The sequence below is a fragment of the Typopeltis vanoorti genome, chromosome 9 (assembly GCF_054136105.1).
Source record: "Typopeltis vanoorti isolate ZY-2024b chromosome 9, IOZ_Tvanoo_1.0, whole genome shotgun sequence".
Classification (NCBI taxonomy): Eukaryota; Metazoa; Arthropoda; class Arachnida; order Uropygi; family Thelyphonidae; genus Typopeltis; species Typopeltis vanoorti.
In genome coordinates this window covers 14,213,371-14,234,464 of record NC_143557.1, presented here as the reverse complement: position 1 = coordinate 14,234,464, position 21,094 = coordinate 14,213,371, and the positions used below count along the sequence as shown (strand labels likewise).

Here is a 21,094-nt window from a genome sequence, read left to right as displayed (position 1 = left end):
ATGTTATCTGTTCAGGCTCCTAAGTATTCTCAGAACTTGCATATTGTGGTATTTAGTTTTTTCAAGTGCTTTATTTCTAACTAACTCTCATATCATAACTAAAACTGGTTTGAATTTGCCAACAGCCTACTTGAAATTGCCTTCCACTCAAGTAGATTATCTTCATATTTGTTGTTGAATGCCATTGCTACTCCTTCCTTTCCTTGATTATTATTGTCTGAATACATCAGCTTATACCTATTATGTGGGAACTCGCCCAGGACTCGCCTCTTACATAGATCCCGTTATAGGTTCGAACTTTTGTTCAAGGAAAGCGTGGAGGCCTTACTCCATCGTCCCAACCTGAATCGTAATGACTGTATATTTATATCAAAAATCTGGGAAAGTCTAATCAAGATTACTCATTAATTTTTTTTTTCAATCATGTCTCTACTTCAAAATGTTCTGTTTTATACTTAATACTTAGTGATATAACATCACGCGGCGTGTTCTATTTTTAACGATCTCTTGTTAGTATTCTAGCTTGTATTTTTTAAAACTGTTCTTGTAATACCACTGAAGATGGTCTGCTATTTCCAGACCAAAATATTTGGTTAATTAAATATCTTTCTTGTGTTTACGTGCATTTATCATTCAGTCTTATGTCACAAGTATCCTTAAAACAGCTAACCCCAATATGTCCACATGATACATTTCCAGTTCTTCTGCAAGTTCGATTTTCTTTTCTTTGATAATCCTTATATTGATGGTCTCTGTTTTCAGCATTACTTTATGTACTGCTGTAACCAATAAAGCATAAATTGACCAAACATCCAACTCGCCTTCAATTCTTCAGATATTGGGTTTTTTCTTCTTCTGCTGGATGCAGTTTGTTTCAAGAGAAGACTGTTTACTGATAGAAATATGTTAGCAGAATTTGGAGAGAAGAGGATACCTGATTATTATAATAAGCACCTGCTGGATATCTGTTCTGCACATGAAATAGTCATTATTAACACAATGTTCCAATATAGAGATATGCACAAATTCACATAGCAAGAAGATGCAAGAAATTCACTTATTATATCCAAGTTCTCTTGTAAAGCCACAACATCTGCTCTACTCATCATAATTCTTGCCAGCTTTGCATTATCTGCAGACAACTGAATATCCTGAATGATATATGCACGTAAACACAAGAAAGATATTTAATTAACCAAATATTTCCGTCTGGAAATAGCAGACCATCCTCAGTGGTATTACAAGAAACAGTTTTAAAAAATACAAGCTAGAATACTAACAATAGATCGTTAAAAATAGAACACGGCGCGTGATGTTATATCACTAAGTTTGAAATGGAGTATTTTGAAGTAGAGACATGATTGAAAAAAAAAAAAAAAAATTAATGAGTAATCTTGATTAGACTTTCCCAGATTTTTGATATAGATATACAGTTATTACGATTCAGGTTGGGACAATGGAGCAAGGCCTCTACGCTTTCCTTGAACAAACGTTCAAACCTATAACAGGATCTATGTAAGAGGCGAGTCCTGGACCAAAAGATGCTGTGGTCAGTTTCAATCCTGTGTTAAACCAATCCAGACTTTTCAGGTTTGTTGTGAAGAATGGAGGATTGATGTTTTTGGATTCTTTTTTTCAAGAGAACGTCCAGTCTGTCCAAAATAGGAGAGATCACAGTTGCAAGGAATTTGATAAACTCCAGGAAGAGATAAAGTTGAGCGTTTATCTTTAGGAGAAGGAAAATGAGAAGACAATTTGTGTTTACGTGCATATATCATTCAGTCTTATGTCACAAGTATCCTTAAAACAGCAAACTGAATATGCTAATTTGAACCTTTTCCAATATCATTAACACACAAGTTTAAATAGTAATTACCCTAAAATAGACCTTTTAGGCACCATTACTTTTCTCTTCCTTGATGTCGCTTCCCCCCCCCCCCCAATACACAATAATTAAATACTACAAAACAGAAGTTCACATTATGGGCAAATATCAAGAATAGTGATTGGAGCTTGCTCCACACTTCTACCACGAGTTGCCCCAGCTTGCACTACCCTTTGGGATCAGTGCTGCAGTATTCAGGTATTTGCTTACGCTTGGAATCGCCGAACTTTATATAGTTTCTACTATATTCGGCATGAAACTCTTTGAGTTTCTTATTCGGCTAAGAAACTATATGGGATGTAATATCCCTTAACTTAAACAAGTTATATGTCGCCGAATTGAAGCCTTTGGCTCTTCACATATCTAACAGTTATATTCTATTAAACTATACAACATATATTATAAATACCATATAACTGTCAAATAGTATAAAATTATTATTATTATTATTTGTGACACTTCCATGGAGTCTGAAGACTCATCGCAGGAGGACACCTATTGTACAACTTCTCTGTCTCCACCTCTATTACCAATCATCTACATCAGCGCCATCTACTGCCCACCACCACCACAGCTAGTATTTTTTTGTCTGTAAATTGTGTGTGTTCTGAAGGGCCGATTTGTCTGTATGCGGGATGAAAAACCCGAATTTCCGGGAGAAAAAACCCTGCTACCTCCGTATGAGATCGGCTAGCTCACCTTCGATTGAAAAAATCCATATAAAGATTCCTCCTGTCATGACGAGACTCGAACCAAGGCCTTTTCCAGTTGAAGGGCGCAACATACCGTCGTTCTTCCAATTGCGCTACGGAGGTGTTTTACATTATAAAACACTTTACATTCACCATCTTTTTCACGAAATTAATGAGTTTAATGAACAGTATATTCTTCAAGAGTACTCATGCTTTAAAGAGAAAATGATGTTTCAGAAGTCATTCATTCGAAATTGTCAAGTATATCTTAGCCTTATGTCCAAAATACTTTTTGAAGATTATAGGAATTAATTGTTTCTCTAACAACACTTAACCTAATTTTCCAATTAATTTCTTTACAGCATTTAATTTTATGTTGAAATAAGATATAACAATGAATGCACATTAGATAGTGATGTAGTTGGAGTGAAATTTAATTATAGCCTTGCTGATATAGTCCTTCCTTGTCTTCTAAGAGTTAGAATAATTTCTATATAAAATAATATAGAAGTTACATTATTATTATTATCATTCAGGCCCTTCCTAGAAAACACAAAGTCTGTCATATCACTCATTGACCATTCGTACTCTCACCACTCCATCTGGCAATGCATTCCACGGTTCAACCACCCTCCATGCAAAGAAACCACTCCTCACCCTCTTGCTCACAGCTTTCTTTCATAACTTCCAGGGATGGCCCCCTTGTCCTCACTCATTTCCCCTGTTCCACCAAGCGCAATAACTCCCCATTGTAAACCCTGTAACTACCTCTCAACAGTTTAAAAGTCTCATATCATATCACCTCTCCTTATTCTATCTGCCAAATTCTGCAGTCTGCATAACTAACATTGTACAGTCCTGAAATCATTTTTGTTATCTGCCTCTGTACCTTTTCCAAAGTTAATTTATTCCCTTCAGATCCTGGGGATCAAATTTGAGAACAGTAGTCAAAGTGTGGTTCTGATCAGGACTTTATACAATGGAATGACAACTCTTTTATCTTTGCAGGTCAGCATCCTTCTCAGTATTTCAGCAATCCTCTGGGTTACCTTCACCACCTTTGCAATATGTTCTCTACCATTGATATATCCCAAATTTCAAGACTTTATGTTTTGCTGCATTAAACTGAAATCCCCATTCATTTGCCCCGTCTGTCCAGTTTCTTCAAATTCTCTTGCACAGCTAAAACATCTGCACTATTACTAATAACCCTTCCCAGCTTCACATCATCTGCAAACAACTGAACATATCCTTGCAATCCATTGACACTGTCAATGATATGAAGATTAAATAATACAGACCCCAGTACTGAGCCCTGTGTGTTGTAACTTTCTGCCTCCTTGATATTGCCTCACCATACACAACTGTCTGATACCTATCAGATAGCCAATCCTGAATCCAGTTGACTAACCTGACATTTAAACCCAATGTCATTGCAACTTAAATATCAGCTTATCATGTGGTTCCCTGTCAAATGCCTTTAAAATTATAAAATCCAAAAAAATTTTGAGGCAAAGGCAGAAAATGCCTTTGCCTCATCATCCACTTTTGTCACATTATAATGAAAAGCAATCATGTTACTAAAGCAAGAGTGCTCCTTAACAAATCCATGTTGATTCTCACAGATAACATTACTTTCATCTTCCCAACGCTGTAATGGTCCCTCACTAATTTCTCTAAGACCTTAACAGCTACCGATGACACATAAACTGGCCTATAATTAGACACTTCCCGTCTGCTGCCGCCCATAATTATGCAGTGGCACTGTCTTACCTTCCTTCCATTCCTTGGGTACCTTTCCCACAACCAGAATTTTATTGAAGAGCCAGGTCAATGGAGCTGCAGTTCTTTAGCACATTCTCTCGAAACCCGTGGTGAAATACCATCCAGTCCCACAGCTTTACTGACATCCAGAGTACTCAGTATTTGGAACACACTCTCCTCTTGCACCTCTAAACTTCGAATCTGCCGTATCCCTGTAGTATTAAAACCCATTTCTCCAGAATGAAATACTCCAATAAAGTGTTCATTGAACAACTCCATTATGTTCTCTGCATCAGTCCCTCTATTCCCATTTTTATCCCACAATGTTATTCTTCCACAATAATTTTTCCTCCTGCTAGCCACATAACTAAAAAATTCTGAAGGATTTTCTTTGGATCTTAGGACCAATCTCTTTTCATATTCCAGTTTTGCCTTCCACACCATACTAGTCACTCTCCTGGCTTGAGTCATATTCTTCATCCATCTGCTCTCCACCCCTCTCCTTATATTTTCTTTTCCCTTCTATGTGTTAGGCCTGCTGGCCTGTTACAGAGCTATCTTAAGCCCTTCTAAGTCTTGCCCGTCCTGAGGATAATGTGACTAGCCCTATGCCTCCTGGTATGTTCTATGGCTGTAGCTGCATGTGTTCACAGGGCCAGTTTGCCTGTTTGCGGGAGGAAAAACTCCAGATAAACTGGGAAGAAAAACCCTGCTGTCCATGCCCAAGACTGGCTAACTTGGCTGTGTCTGAGAAAGATCCTTAAGCTCCTCACAACAGTGATGGGAATTGAACCCAGGACACTCATTTCCCAGGCATATGGTTGCGAAGTGAGTAGCCACTAGGCTAACTGCACAGACTCCTCTTCTTATATCTCTTCCATAACCTCTTTTTTACCTGCTCTTCCTGTTTGATATTGTTGTCATCCACTTTACACCAGATTGTGTCCTCCTCTTCACTTGTGGAATATAGCTTACTATTTCTGCTAACAAATATTCCTTTGTAATTTCCAAAGCACTAATGATATCTCTCCCTTTCAATTCCTCCCTTCATGGGACTGCCCCAAGTTGATATCTAAGACTATTATAATCACCCATCTTATAATTCCACATACATTCCCTTCTCTTTGATACTCCTCCTGCATGTCTATTCATCTTCCAAGTCGAAACCACGTGGTCACTCTCTTCATTTGGGGGCAGAGATGCCATCTCAGTTATAATCATCTCTTCTGATACTATGACCAATGGTAGCTTACTCTCTTTGTCTTGGGGTTGGGAATTGAATTTGGAATAACCAGATGTTATTCCAAAGCTGCAAGTAGCAGGCAGGATGATCAGTTTTTGGACTTTTCCATTATTAGATATGATCGATATTCAGACTTAATGCAATGTTCATATAGTAGGAAAAACTGCAAAACATTTTAAGGATTAAATTTTGAATGTTAGATTAGTGTTTAGAAAAGCTAGTTATTAGGAGGTCAGGTGTTATATCTACCATACTCTATATACAGATTCATTCTGAATTTGTTATTCAAAAATTTATTTACCATTTTTAATTGATTTACTGGTATTATTTCATAGTGTTTATAGCATTACTAATGTCCCTGGTGTGTGTTGATTGGATGTATCTAAGTTAATTTTTTTTTTTACTCTATGATGATAATATTTTAGTTAGACATTGTGCAGCAAGAAAAGTCTGGTACAGAAATGGAGCAACAGTATTTCTCCTATTTGGGTAAGCAGTTTTCTTTATTATTATTATATATTAATTATATTTATTTATGATATATTATATATATTATCATTAGATTATATATTATATTATCATCAACCTCATTATTTACCTTAACTAATGATAAAATGAATATAGGAGCCATAGTGCAGAATTGCACCACCACCACCACCATCATCATAGTTTATTTGCAATTTACAATTTGTAAATAGAGAAATGAACTAAATAAATAGGATAGGCTTATGTGTTCGTCAGACATGTTGTAATAGATTTAATGGTATTGATATGAACACAGATGGATATGAAAATAACTATTTATTAACTTAAAAGCTAATATTTCACTGGTATTATATCCAGCATCTTCAGAGCACACAACACAAAGTTTGTTACACATGCAAGACAACCACAATCCGGTGTAACAGTGGGGCTAATATAAGTAATTGCAGCGTGCAACACAAGACTAAAGTCCTAATAGGGCGCCATCTGAGTTAAAAAAAAAAGTAGTTCAAAGTTTTGAAATAGTAGTCCAAATAATAGTCTTAGAAAGTTTGAAAAAAAATAAAATAAATAAAATAAAAGTAATAAATATTAATTTGGTCTTAGAATGACTGTCTCCCAAATCTTTGGTAGATTTATACAGCCATACTTGTTAAGGTTTGGAGTATGTTTTAACGCTTCTGTTGATTCCAGGAACAACCTCTCTGACTTGTAGAAGCTTCTGTGCATTACTTTTGTTTTTTTCAATTGATCCTGTGTGCTGGGGTATCCAAAGCATGGTCTGCCAGACCCAACTTGCCATAGCGAAAGTGTTGGATATATTTTTTGTGTTCACTGAGGCAGATGTCCACAGTTCTTCCTGTCTGTCTGTAATAGGCTTGATGGCAAGAACAGGGCACTTCATAGACTCCTGGATGTGATAAAGGAGTGCATTTGTCCTTAGGTGAACGGATGAGAGTTGCTAATTTCACATAAGGTTTAAATACGGTGCGCAGTTGGTGTTTGTTAAGCACCCTAGATATCTTTTCAGATGTGCCTTTAATGTATGGGATGGTGATAGTTTTGTTGTAGTCTTCTGTGGTAGATAGAGGGGATTTCTGGGTAGCATTTAGTATGTTATCTATCTTATGGGGATTATAACCATTGGCTAAGAAGTTGTGACGTAGGTGAGAAAGTTCAGCAGTGAGAGCAATGTCATTGGAACAGTTGCTATAGCTCTATGGGTTAGTGTTTTTAAGATACCATATTGTTGAGAAGGGTGATGATGTGATTGTTTGTGTAAGTATCTCCCTGTATGTGTGGGTTTTCTATAAACCGAAAATGATAAGGAACCTTCTGGAAGATGTGTGATCAGTGTGTCCAGGAAGGGCAGGCAGTCATTGGCTTCTAGTTCCATTGTAAAGTGGATTTTAGGGTGCTGGCTATTTAGATGCACTAAAAATGTATTCAATGTATCTGGACCATGTGCCCAGATACATTGAATACATTTTTTTTTGTGCCATATTTTTTTTTTTTTTCAGACTTTCTAAGACTATTATTTGGACTACTATTTCCAAACTTTGAACTACTACTTTTTTTTTTAACCTAGATGGTGCCCTATTAGGACTTTAGTCTTGTGTTGCACGCTGAAATTACTTATACCAGCTGCACTGTTACACTGGATTGTAGTTTTCTTGCATTTGTAACAAACTTTGTGTTGTGTGCTCTGAAGATGCTGGATATAATACCAGCGAAATATTAACTTTTAATTTAATAAATAGTTATTTTCTTATCCATCTGTGTTCATATCAATAGCGTTAAATCTGCTACAACATAAATAATTAGGAATAAGAAACAGTTAATTATTATATGTAGCTTTCCAGGCTTCAATGTTTTGAGCCAGTTGAGTTATTTCCTGTGGAGAGAGAGAGAGAATTTGTGCTGATAAGGTGGTTAATATACTGCCACAATTGTTTTTTTGGTTTTCCTCTTCATCTTTGTCCATTTGAGGGGACATATAAAACTAAGATGCCAAAGTATGGAGAAGGAGGATGTCTCAGTTGATGTCCAAGCCCATCAAGTTGACGTCTGTGTTGGGTTTCAATCAAAGGTTTTTGGTTTGCCTCTTCTAAAAAAGTGGAATTACAAATATGATCCTTCCAAGAGTAATTGAGTAACAATCTTAAGCAGGTTGTATTAAATCTATTAATGCTTTTTATTTATTTTTGGGTGGAAACATTCGTTGTTTCTCTACCATGTAAGAAGATAGCCTGAGCAGTTGCTTTGTAAAGCCTAATTTTTGTTTCCAAGGTAATGAGGGGTGATTTCCATATATTTCTTAGATTCCTATGTTGATTGAGAGCTTTATATTTTCTTAATATTATGAAATTGCACCACCATACTCATTTTTATAGTTTGCTCTTTATACTGCTCAAGCAACTGCTTTCTGTTTATGGAAGTTGCTTAATTGTTATTCTCATCCATTTGATTCTAACCCAGTTTATTTTTCTTGCATTACTTTAAAAATGCATATACTGCTTGTTCAAACACCCATTTATGATGTTATAATTACTGCCACCTAAGTTTGTAGTTTTATTTGCTTTTTCAGCTGACTTTTTCATAATTTTAAAGTTTCTTTTGCCTGACCTTTATGACAATCCTATTATAGCAATCCTCTTTATAAAAAATCGGTAGCCTATACAAGTGGTGTTCCAAAAGTACTGTCTGCATTGTATTAGCTCCACTTTCCAAAAGAGATATGTCAGTGAAATAAACAACAATAGTTACTTTGAAGTATCTGCTTTATTTTCATACACTATTTCTCAACATAATCATAAAAAGATTAGTGATGATAGAGATTGGCGGCGGGGGGGGGGGGGGTATGTATGAGTCACATCTGAGAAGTAGGGTTGTGGAGGCTTGTTATAGAACCAGAAATAATGTAGTATATATGTTTACAAATGCCAGAGGTATTCGAAATAAAGGAAACGACATTGTAGCATTAATAGAGTATATTCATCCAAAAATTGTTGGAATAGTGAAGCATTGTTGGTTAGATGAAGATGACATTCTGATTGGAATAAAGATGGATGGATATGATGTTTTTTTGTGTGTATAGACAAGATACAATCAGGAGGGGGGGGGGGGGGTATGAGTGCTGTTGATGGTAGCAGAGGAGTACAGGAGATAAACAGTTATATAGAGGAGATGAACATCATAACAGTGATGTACAGTTGTTTGCAGATTATGCAAAATTGAGAAAAATTATGAGGAGTACAATGGATGTTGTAGCCTTGCAACTTTAAAACCACAGTGGAAGTGGTTTTGAAGCAGTATGGTGTGAGGTGAACAGAATGAAATATTTAGTTGGGGGTTGCTATAGAACTGGGTGATCGCTATGAATAATTTTAATTATGGTAATATAGACTAGAAGGAAGAGACAACATAGGGGGGTGCAAAGAGAATTCGTTCTTTTTTCTGAAGAGAATTCTTCAGTTTTTTAGGGAAGACTCCCTTAGACAGTATGTAACAGAGGTACACATGGATCAAGGGTCTTGGATTTGATTATTGTAAATGAGGTGTTGAATCTTCCTCCAGAGTCATGGTTAGTGAGAGCAACCATGACTTGATTATTTGGGTGCTGTCTAGCCATATGAGGACTTCTGTGAGAAAGAGATGTATGTGGAACTATAAGGCTAGTGATTATGACAACCTCAGGAAACAGCTTGCAGCTATATAATGGAATGAAGAATTGGAAGGAAAGAAGAAGATCAGTGCTGCTTGAACATGTTAGGAAATGTCTGGCAGAGGCGATGTCTGAATGCATTCCAGAGGTCAAGAGATCAAATAAGGTGGGTACAAAATGGTTGAATGAAGAGGTGAAGCATGCAGTTTAGAAGAAGAAGGAGGCATTATGGAGGCAGCATAAGATGAGTGGTGGTGGTGGTGGTGGTGGTAATAGTCGTTTGATGAGGAGTGCAGAGAGCAAGCAAGAGAGGTTACATTCTCTCTTCAACATTCTCTTTGATGGACAGCATATGTTTGCTAAAGGAAGGCATGTTTAGGGGAAGCATACACAGTGCTATATTTAAAAAACTTGCTAAAGCCTTTGATAGATTTCCACATGACAAGCCAGTAATTAAACTGGAACAGAATTAGTGCACTGGATTAAAGATTGGCTGTCTGATAGATATCATCAAGCTGTGTATGTGGGAGCAATATCCCATAGGAGGAAGGTGGTGTGTCCCAAGGTTTGATTTCGGGTCTACTGCTGTTTAATTTGTATGTAAATGATATTGGTTAGGACTTGAATGGTGATATACAGTTGTTTGCAAATAATGCACAACTGAGAAAAGCTATGACTATGAGTAGCCTTGCAACAGGGCTTGAATAGAGTTTCTGAATAGGGAAAATGAATGGGCTGCCAGTTCAACGAAGAAAATGTAAGGTTTTAAAGTTTGGGAAGCACAGATGGGATGCAGAGTATGAGATTGGTGGGGATATCTTAGAGGAGACAAAGGATCTGGGGATGTTGGTGGATAAGGACCTAAAATTTTGGAGACATTTTTCTAAAATTCTCAGTGTTTTCTGCATTATTATGGAAATGATGCAGAAAACACTGACATGTAGGAGTAAGGATGTTATGATTCCATTGTATAATGCTTTGATCAGACCACCTATGCATATAGATTACTGTGCACAGATTTGGTTGCCTAGTTTTCAGAAAGTTGAAGAGATGTTGTAACGGGTTCAGAGATGATTAACTAAGGTGGTTTGTGGTCTCTGCAGTGGAGAGTATGAAAAAAGTTCGAGGGAATGCAAATTGCAGAGTGTAGTGGATAGGAGGAGGGGAAAAACATGATTGAGACATAAGGGGATATTACTAGATTAATATGGATCAGATTTTTCATAGAATGGATGAGAAAGAATAAGAGACCATTTTTCAAAGATGCATAAGGAGGGTGTGAGCAGAGGAGTTGGGAGTAAGTTTTTTTGGATGTAGAGTTGTGGGTGGTTGAATTGCACTACCTGGAAGTATGGGGAATACATTCAAATTACAATAGGGTGTGTGAGGGAGGACCTCTTACAATGAGTCATTGACTCCATGGAGGTCTCAATAACCTCATTCCCATCCAATACATTTTCTAACAAGTTTTGTAAAGCAGTCATAGTAAAACTCTTCAGGTTTTTCTCTGAATCATTTTTGTCAGTTTCAAAATGGATACAAAATGGGTTTTCAATTTAGGGAATAATCAGAAGTTCAGTGGAGTCAAGTCCAGACTGTAGAGAGGATGTGTAGCTATCAGAGACATTGGATTTGAGGACTGGAAGATGACTTCACTTTGAACTCATCATCTTTGGGGACTTCGTCATCCACCACTCAAACTGGCTTCCATTTCCATTGATCAAGTTGATAGGGATGTTGAAGTATTGGCCAATAGCAATGATGTAACATAGCTAGTCCATCTACCCACTAGAATCAAGATAATCCTCACCATATGTTAACACCCTTGAAATATTTCTTAATGAACACTTCTTCCAAATACACTATAAACATCAGTTCTCTACTTTAACTCAGACCATAACCTCATCTAAGTTTCCTTTACTACGGAAACTCTCAACCCAGTTATTATCAGGCTTTCTTGCCCTTTGCCACTACAAAGATGCTGAATGGGATGACCTTTGCATCTTCTGCTCCTTTTTTCCACAGTGTGATTATTGTTTCTGTTCTCCTGATCCACACCCTTCTCAGACTGAAGAACAGAAATAATTCTCATAAGATTTTTTGCTTGGTTAGAAAGTAAATTAATACTGACAAGAAATCATATTCTTGTTTTTAACCTTTACCCAAATGTGTGGTAACAAAAGGAACTCTGAAAGAATCATGACTAGGCTACTTATAGATGGAGACAGGTAACTTCACATCAGGTAATATCCCATAATGCACACACACACATATCCTTTCATGTATAATTTATTGCCATACATTGTAGAAAGTCATTACCCATACCAGTTTTGATCTATGTATATTGAGATGTTATGAGGTAGACCTGTGAAAATATTAAGAGCTAAATCGGGTATGTATGTTTGCTTTACCTAACTGTGTTTGCTTGTGCTTGGGTAAAGGAATAAAGACAAGAATATAATTTCTTATCAAGTATAATTTACTTTCTAAGGAAATCAAAACACTTTCCCACAATCTTTTATTCATAGTATTTTAATAATGTCATGAGGGGGGGGGGTACACAGCGCGAGAAAGGTGGATGTTCCAAGAGGTGAGAGCATGTGTAGGCAGAAAAGGAATGGGATGACCAGGGATCAACTGTTGGAATTGAAAAGGGTTCTAAAATGAAGAAGCAGAAAGGGAAATGGCCCCATTCAATCATGGAGAGATCACATCGAGTGAGTGATATCAGTGGAACTAGCTGTAGATCCAGAAATGAGCTGTTGTGTTTGTATACCAATGCTAGACGTATAAGAAACAAGGCAGATGAAATGGTTGCACTAATTGCATCTGTTCACCCAAAGATTGTCGGAATAAGTGAGACATGGTTGGAAGAGGATGACATCCTGACAGGAATAGAGATGGAAGGGTATGATGTGTTTCATGAGGATAGAAGGGGTAAAAAGGGAGGAGGAGTGCTATTGATGATAGAGAAAGAGTTATGTCCATACAAAGTAGAGATGCAAGACGGAAATAGTGCCAGTGGTTTTGAGGCAGTATGGTGTGAGATAGAGATGAATGGAATCAAATACTTGGTGGGATGGTGTTATAGACCAAGTAATGTGGATGGTGGTGATAGTGAAATGTATAGTTGTTAAACTGTGAATGAAACCATGTTGTGTATTTTTTTTTTTTTTTCATTCACATTTAACATTGCTTATTATATATTAATCATGACTTGTATAAAAGTTATTTATTACTCCTTATTTAAGAATTATTATTTAAGTATTTATTCTGAATTTAATCAACTAATTAAATTACTAAATAATAATATGTGTATAATTTATTATAATTTATATATATATTGTAACGTGAATATTATTATAGTTATCTGTATACGAAATCAAAGAGTTGATTAAGTAGCTCTAATATTCTATTTATTGTGTTTTTATTAACTCAATGTAGTGGTATAACCTTATGTAACATTAACGAAAATGTTTACATTTATTTGTTGTCATGGAAACGCATGAAGTAAACGAGCGCGAGTGGAACAGAGCGTGAGCTGGGAGAAGAATAATAATAAAATAAAAAGAAATAGAAGGTAACAAGTAGGGAGTCGAGACGAAATTTTGAAGTGAAAGGAAGCATGGGTATAAACTACAGAAGTGGAAGTAATTGAAATGTTCTCAAGGGCAGAATTTAAAAGGGATAATATTTATATGCGAGCAAGGACGAAGTGAATCTTATAGTTAGCTGAAGGTGAAGTCAGCAGCAATAATAAAAAGAAATTAATGCCGTAATCGGATGATATAAAATGCTGGACGTTCAGTGAAGAATTCTGAATAAACCCAGTTGGTCTAGAATTATGACTTATTTCTAATTTGCCCTAAGGAGAACTGCACAGTGTTTAATTGGTTAATGAGTGATAACAAGGATAATTCAAGTACCCTACAGTTGATGTCTAGAGGTCTGAAGTGCGATTAATAGTGTTTTAATTATAGCTGTGGATAAGTCTTATAGATGTGTTCGTAAGTGAAATAAATATAATTTAAAGGTATATTCACAACGTAATTGATGTACTAGGAACTAATTCTGGTAAGGACTATCATATTGAATTATTTCAATGCATGAAGAATTGAGTGTTAATTACGCTACGTTTAACCTAACTTTAACTGTGGAAATTCTTCGAAATTGAGAATTGAAGATAAGAATTGCTTGAGAGATATTTACAACTATTAGTGCCTGCGATATTTTTGAGCTTATAGCATGGCTGAGAAATATGTGAAAACTGATTAGATAGGAAGTTCTATTATGTTTAATTAAGTGTAGGAACTTCGTGACTCAGAAACTGAGAAAGTGTATGTGAAGGTTTGGAAGATTGAACTAATGTGATTGACTCGAACTAATGTTTAACTTGATTCTATTATTTAAAATTAGAAGTAAAATTTATGTATGTGTTATATAGCTTATATTAAATGTTTCATTTTGTTAATCTAATTATTGTGTTTGCCTGAATTCCTTTTTATTGCACCGTTCACAAAAATTTGAATCTTGCGGGAATCCCAGGTAGAAAACAAATACTTCGGCCAGAATAAATGAGGAGACTGCTAACTAACTTTGAATTGATCCTGCTATTTTATATAGACTTATCTAAGGATAGAGTGGCGCAGTATAATAGAAATTTCTCTACCCTTGGATTGGTGATCAATTTACAGTGTCAAAGCTGTATAACTGAAAGGAGACCTTCACATAGCCTTTAAAGGAATGCGGAGAACCGACCAGGGCTTCTGACCTAATGTCCAATCCTCACCTTCTCGTGGTGCGCCCTGTTGGGTATCTACTTGGATACTGAACGGACGAGGATGGGCTGGCAATTTGGGATTTAGCCGACCAAATTGTATTCTTATTGGTTAAACCAAAATATAGAATGATGGTACAACATGACAAAATTTCATGCCGGCTGGGGCGTCGCCCGGTTAAACAAGGCCCCCGTTGTTTTCGCCAGGGAACCAGGGCGAACAGCAAAAAGTCAGCTACTGGAACAAATCTGAAAATAAACCTCAACTCAACATCACCAGAGTTAAAGATCGGTACTATCAATGTAAGAAGCCTGAATGGCAAAGAAAGGGAGCTAGCTGAGGAATTAGATAAGTACTAGATCGACATAATAGGGGTGACTGAAACAAAAAAGACCAAAACTGGTGAGATCTTTCTGAGCAATAAATACAAAATGTTATATTCAGGTAATGACAATCAAGGAAAAGAAGGAGTAGCCATAGTATTCAACACAAAATACGAGGCTAATCTTCTTGAATGGCAGTCAGTCTCAAGTAGAGTAATGTGGGCAAATATGAGAATGGGGAACTGGACAATGAGACTTATTTGTGCCTATGGTCCCACAGAAGGTTCTACTAAGGTAGAAGTGGAGGAATTTTTTGAGGCTTTAGAAAAAGCAACTGACACAATGAAAAATGAAAAGTTGGTCCTTGTTGGGGATCTAAATAGCAGAGTAGGAAATGATTGTGAGACATACAAAAATATTTTGGGAAAATTTGGAGAAAAGAGCAAATCTAATAATAATGGCAAATATCTGTTGGATTTCTGCTCAGGACATGGACTGGTTATTGCTAACACCATGTTCCAACATAAAAATGTGCACAAATTCACATGGAGAGCAGAGGCTAGGAATAAGAAAAGTCTCATTGACTATGTTATTGTTGATAGTGATGTTTTCTCCCTGGTGCAGGACACCAGAGTGTACAGAGGATTTGAAATTGGAAGTGATCACTATTTAGTCTTGACCAGGATAAAATTGAATTTCATATTGAAAAGAATAACATGTAAGAAAGTTTTAAAACGAATAAAAGTTGAGCAGCTCTCAGATGTGAGCTGTAGACTAAAATACACAAAGATTATTGAAGGAAAAATGAAAGAGTTTGAGAACAGGAATCAAACCTTGGAGATTCAGTGGCAAACTCTGAAGAAAACATTGATTGATTCTGCCAGAGAAGCATGTGGTGAGGTTGTTTGTAAGGATAAAAAAATCAGAACTCCCTGGTGGACACAGGAGGTTAAAGAGACGGTGAAGGAAAAGAAGAAAGCATACCAAAAGTTCCTGTCAAATAAGTCAGCTTGTGCTCTTAGAGAATATAGAGACAAATGCAAGAATGCTAAACACTGTGTAAAACTAGCTAAACAAAAGTCATGGGAGGACTTTGGCAAGAATATAGAAAATAAATATCAAGAAGGTGGCAAAATATTCTGGAGGTTGGTGAAGAAGCTTAAGAATGGAGGAAAGAGTGTGTAAAAGGAATTAGAGATGATAAAGGTGACATGAAAACGGGAGAAAAAGATATCCTTGAAGTATGGAGTAATTACTTTGAAAAACTGCTAAATGAAACAAGCAGTGATGACAGCACAGTGGTAAAAAACACTGACCAGGCATGCAGTCAGGAATACATATCCATACTTGAAGTAGAAAAAGCTATCAAAGGCTTGAAATGTGGAAAGGCAGCAGGAGTAGATGATATTCGACCAGAAATGCTGAAGTATGGTGGTATGAGAGTCTTACAGTGACTGCACTGCATAGTTCAGAAAGCCTGGGCAGAGGGACGAATTCCCGATGATTGGAGTAGAGCTCTCATAGTACCCATATATAAAAAGGGAAATAAAACTGCATGTGAGAATTACAGAGGTATTTCCCTACTGAGTGTTCCTGGCAAGATCTATGCAAGTATACTTGAGAAACGGTTGAGAAAAATTGTGGAAGAAAAGCTTGGTGAAGAACAAGCTGGATTCAGGCCAAATAGAAGCTGTCAGGATCAGATCTTCACTTTACGACAAATAGTCGAGAAAGCATGGGAATATAACAAAGATCTGTATTTAAGTTTTGTCGATCTGGAAAAGGCATATGACAAGGTCCCAAGAGAGAAGCTATTCAATACGCTGCAGTTATATGGTGTCAATGGGACATTATATGAAGCAATACTTAGTCTTTATTTGAGTTGTAAGTCAGCAGTTAGAATTGAAGGAAGTACAGGAAGATGGTTTAATTTTAAATCTGGTGTGAGACAAGGATGTACATTATCCCCTCTGTTATTCATTATCTATATGGATCACATTATGAAGGAAAGTGGTATTAAACATGATATCAAAATTGGAGATGTTAATGTCAGCTCTTTGCTTTATGCAGACGATGTTATACTTCTAAATAAATCCGCTACAAGTCTGCAAGATTCTCTGACTAAATTGAATAGCTCTTGTAATAGATATGGTATGAAGGTCAGCAATAAAAAGACAAAGACAATGAAAATAGGCAGAATCATTGAAAATGTCAACTGTGTTGTGAATGGAGAACCTGTGGAACAAGTAAAACATTTCAGCTATTTAGGCACGATTTTTAGTGAAGATGGTAAATTAAATATAGAAATAGACAACAGAATCAGCAAAGCTGGTATGGTGGGAAGTCAATTGAATAAATTCATATGGAATAAGAGAGAAATTAGTCAGAACACTAAATTAGCTGTATACAAGACAGTGTTCAAACCAGTTTTAACTTATGGATCTGAGAGCTGGGTCAGAAGTAAAACACTTAACCAAAGACTAGAGACTTCAGATATGAGAGTCCTGAGAAAGATTATAGGCGTGAACAGATGGCATCAATGGCAGTATCATATTAAAAACTAGGATATTAGGAAAGAACTTGACATTGTTAGCATCCAGGAATGCATTAGCAGAGCTAATCTCAGGTGGTATGGTCACTTAAACAGAATGGGCGAGGAAAGATTAGCAAAACAAATGTTCTCTGCCAGGTTGGCAGGAAAACGACCGAGAGGAAGACCAAGATATAGGTGGATTGATACGGTACAAAGTACTTTAGACGATAGAAATATAAGATCTGATAATATTGGAGTGTTGACAAGTAACAGACTGATTTGGAGGAAAATTGTAGATAGGAAATTAATAATGATGTAATTTTTTTCATGTAGTACTATCATATCCTGTACACCCCTTGAGGGTACATGCAGGAATTTGATGATGATGATGATGATGATGATGTGTTTTATTTTATGAAAGTAACTTAAACAAGATAGCGGATTCGAACATGAAGAAAACAACGTCACGACATAGTCAAGCTAGCCAAGCAAATAAGAAAAGGGTGATCATTATGGGTGATTTTAATTATGGCAATATAGACTGAAATAATGAGATAGCAATTGGAAGTAAAGAAAATGAGTTTCTTGAGTTTTTGAGGGATAACTACCTCAGACAGTATGTAACAGAGGGCACACAGGATTAAGGGTCTTGGATTTGGGCATCTCATCAGAGGATGTAATTATAAATGAGGTGTCAAATCATCCGCCAATTGGTGAGAGTGTAATGAGGTGATTACATGGGTGGTTGCCAGCAGTGCGAGGACCCCTGTGAGAAAAGGGTGTATGTGGAAATACAAGGGGGGAGGGGGGTGATTATGAAGAGCTCAGGAGACAGCTTGCGGGTGTAGCATGGAATGAGGAGTTAGCTGGAAAAGAGATCAGTGCAGCTTGGACAGAGGAGAAGGATACACAGTAATATACTTGGATTTCGCAAAGGCTTTTGATAGAGTACCTCATGATAAGTTGACAGTCAAACTAGAGCAGATGGGGTTGGATATTAGATTAGTGCAGTGGATTGGAGACTGGCTATCTAATAGGTATCAACAAGTTGTGTATGGGGGTGCGATATCCAGGAAAAGGAAAGTCACTAGTGGAGTGCCTCAGTAGTCTGTTTTATTAATGATATTGGCGAAGATTTGGATGGAGATATTCAGTTGTTTGCAGATGATGCAAAATTGGGATGAACCATAAAGAGTAGTGAAGATGTTGCTTGCAAGAAGTACTGAATAAATTGAGTGATTGGGCACAGAAATATGGGATGTGAGTTCAATGTTGCAAAATGTAAGGTTTTAAAATTTGGAAAACAAAGATGAAATGCAGAATTTATGCTTGGTGAGAATATATTGTTGGTGGTAGAGGAAATAAGAGATTTGAAGGTGATAGTAGATAAGGATCTAAAATTTAGGGAACACATCGTCAAAATTGTGAAGACAACACAAATGCTTCTGGGAATGATGCGGAGGACACTGATATGTAGAAGTAGGGAGATTCTTGTTCCGTTTTATAAGGCTTTGATTAGGCCACACATGGACTATTGTGCCCAGATTTGGTCACCAGGTTTTCAGAAGGATGAAGAGATGTTGGAAAGGGTCCAAAGGCAAGTGACTAAGGTAGTTTCTGACCTCTGGGATGTCGAGTATGAAGAACGATTGAGAAGTAATTTGCAGAGTCTGGTGGACAGGAGGTTGGGATATATGATAGAACCCTACAAGTTGGTAAGGGGTTGTTGTAGGATCAATGGTGGAGACGTTTTACAGAGAATAGTGGGAGATCAGAGGAGAACCAGAGGTCATCTCTGGAAACTGTATAAGGAGGGTGTGAGGAGGGGAGTGAGAGGCAGGTTTTTTTCATGCAGAGTTGTGAATGATTGGAATGCCTTGCCTGAGAGTGTGGTGTCTGCAAGGAGTTTGAGTGTGTTTAAGACACGGTATGATGAGATGTGTGTGTGTGATAAAAGGACCTCCCAGATGAGTCTTGACTCCATGAGGTCTTGGGAAAATAATAATAATAATAAAAATAATATTATCCTGTTCATACTGCACTCCTTGCAGAATGAGACTGATTATTTGCCTGGCCTGGCTGGCTGAGTGGTTTGCATATCCACTCTCCAGTCAAAAGGCTGCCAGTTCAAATCCCACCGTCGGCATGGATGTCTGTGATTATCTGTGAAAATACTAGTGGTGGTCTGCGATAGATGCTATTAATGTAGATGTGGTTTGTTGGTGATGGTGACAGAAAGTTGTAGAGCAAGTGCCCTCCTTCGATGTGTCCATGGACTCCCAGGAGGTGTCATGTAATAATAATAATAATAAAGATTTTGCTATTCTTGTCTGCAGTCTATTTCCTGGCTATCATTTCTATGACATTTGCTCAGTTCTATCAACAAACTGAGCAAATTGAATTGCCAGCTTCCTTTCTTATTGTTCACCATATATTATGATAATTGGTTTCCTCTTTTCAGATTTCTCCACAAGGTCTATAGTTAGTCCCTATACTTTTATCCACTCTCTCTCATTGACTTCACATCCTATCTGTAGCTTTGCTGATAACAGTACACCCCATTTGTCTTCATTTGACAAATTTGATAGCCATAGCTTCTGCTTACAGAAAACTAGGTGCAGTTTTGTACTAAATTCAGGTGATAACACCATAAATTCTAAATCTGTACAACTTGGAATACTGCTCATACATTTTTTGGAATAGTACACTTGAGACTTCCCTAAGAATGCTTGGTATCCAGAAGAGGGCAATCGACTTAATTAATGATCCTTTTCTCATAGATTCACTCGTATTGCCCTCTCTCACAGACATTCTGTTTTTGTCCTTTTTTTGTCTTATTGTTTTTTCTAGAGGGGTTTTATGACCAGTGTTCTACTAAACTGCCACAATCATTTTTCCACTTCCAAACTTGTAAGAATACGAGCAGCTGCTGGTCAGCATTCGTATATATCATCTAGCTTCAAACATACTGAACCAGCTTCTCTTCTTCCTCTTTCATTCCATCTCTCTCTGTTCTTTGAAACAGCTTCTCTCACTTTGTCTTCCCCTAAGACTACAAGTGGGCTGAATTCTGAGGACATGCTCTTCCTTTCCACGGTCAGACTACTGCTTCTATTTTGTTCTGACTAATCATGTGCTCCAATATAGAGATGGTTATAGAAATTATGATTGCTGAAATGAAGGCTTTCATTTCCTATCTGTTCAAAACATCAACTATATAAGTCATAGTTTACCAGCAGTTTCTCATTTCTGGCCAAGAGCAGTATCTTGTCGAAACTTGTCTAGTACTATGAGAACCTTCATCATCTGAAAATAAGTTAGCCAGTCTCGTACTGAGATGATGGTTTTCCCTAACAAGAAGTCACATTTTTTTTTCATACAAATAGGCAAAGTATCTGGAAAATACCAGACACAGTGTACTTACTTCATAGTTGCTTCTGCCATAAACAAAACAAATTTTGATTCCACCCAAAACAGAATCACAGCCTTAGTCATCTCAGTCATTTTCTCGTTGAGACAACTAAGCTTGGGTAGCCAACTGAAGAATGTTGCTGCTATTTTGCTAATTGGCTGTGGATTAGAATTCCTATATTGGCACAAATGCTTATGAAAATATTTAGATAGTAGATGAATTTGGTTCAGTAAATTGCATTATGCAAGACCATCACCCAGTTTACTGGAGGCTTGAAAAAACCTATTTAGTTTTATCTCTGATGTTAATTACTCCAA

The 21,094-nt window shown here is 36.9% G+C and overlaps 1 protein-coding gene across 8 annotated transcripts in view; it reads left to right on the top strand.

Annotated features, from left to right (window-relative positions):
• LOC150102895 (cilia- and flagella-associated protein 184-like) overlaps window positions 1-21,094 on the top strand; it is a 423,759-nt gene that overhangs the window by 167,334 nt on the left and 235,331 nt on the right. For all 8 annotated transcript variants that reach the window (XR_016548819.1, XM_090397879.1, XM_090397877.1 and 5 more), the window contains exon 4: window positions 6,010-6,073. Coding sequence is in view for 7 of the 8 variants with exons in the window: in XM_090397879.1 (XP_090254005.1) it covers window positions 6,010-6,073 (64 nt within the window). In the remaining variant the exon portion in view is untranslated. The remainder of the gene's footprint in view (window positions 1-6,009; window positions 6,074-21,094) is intronic.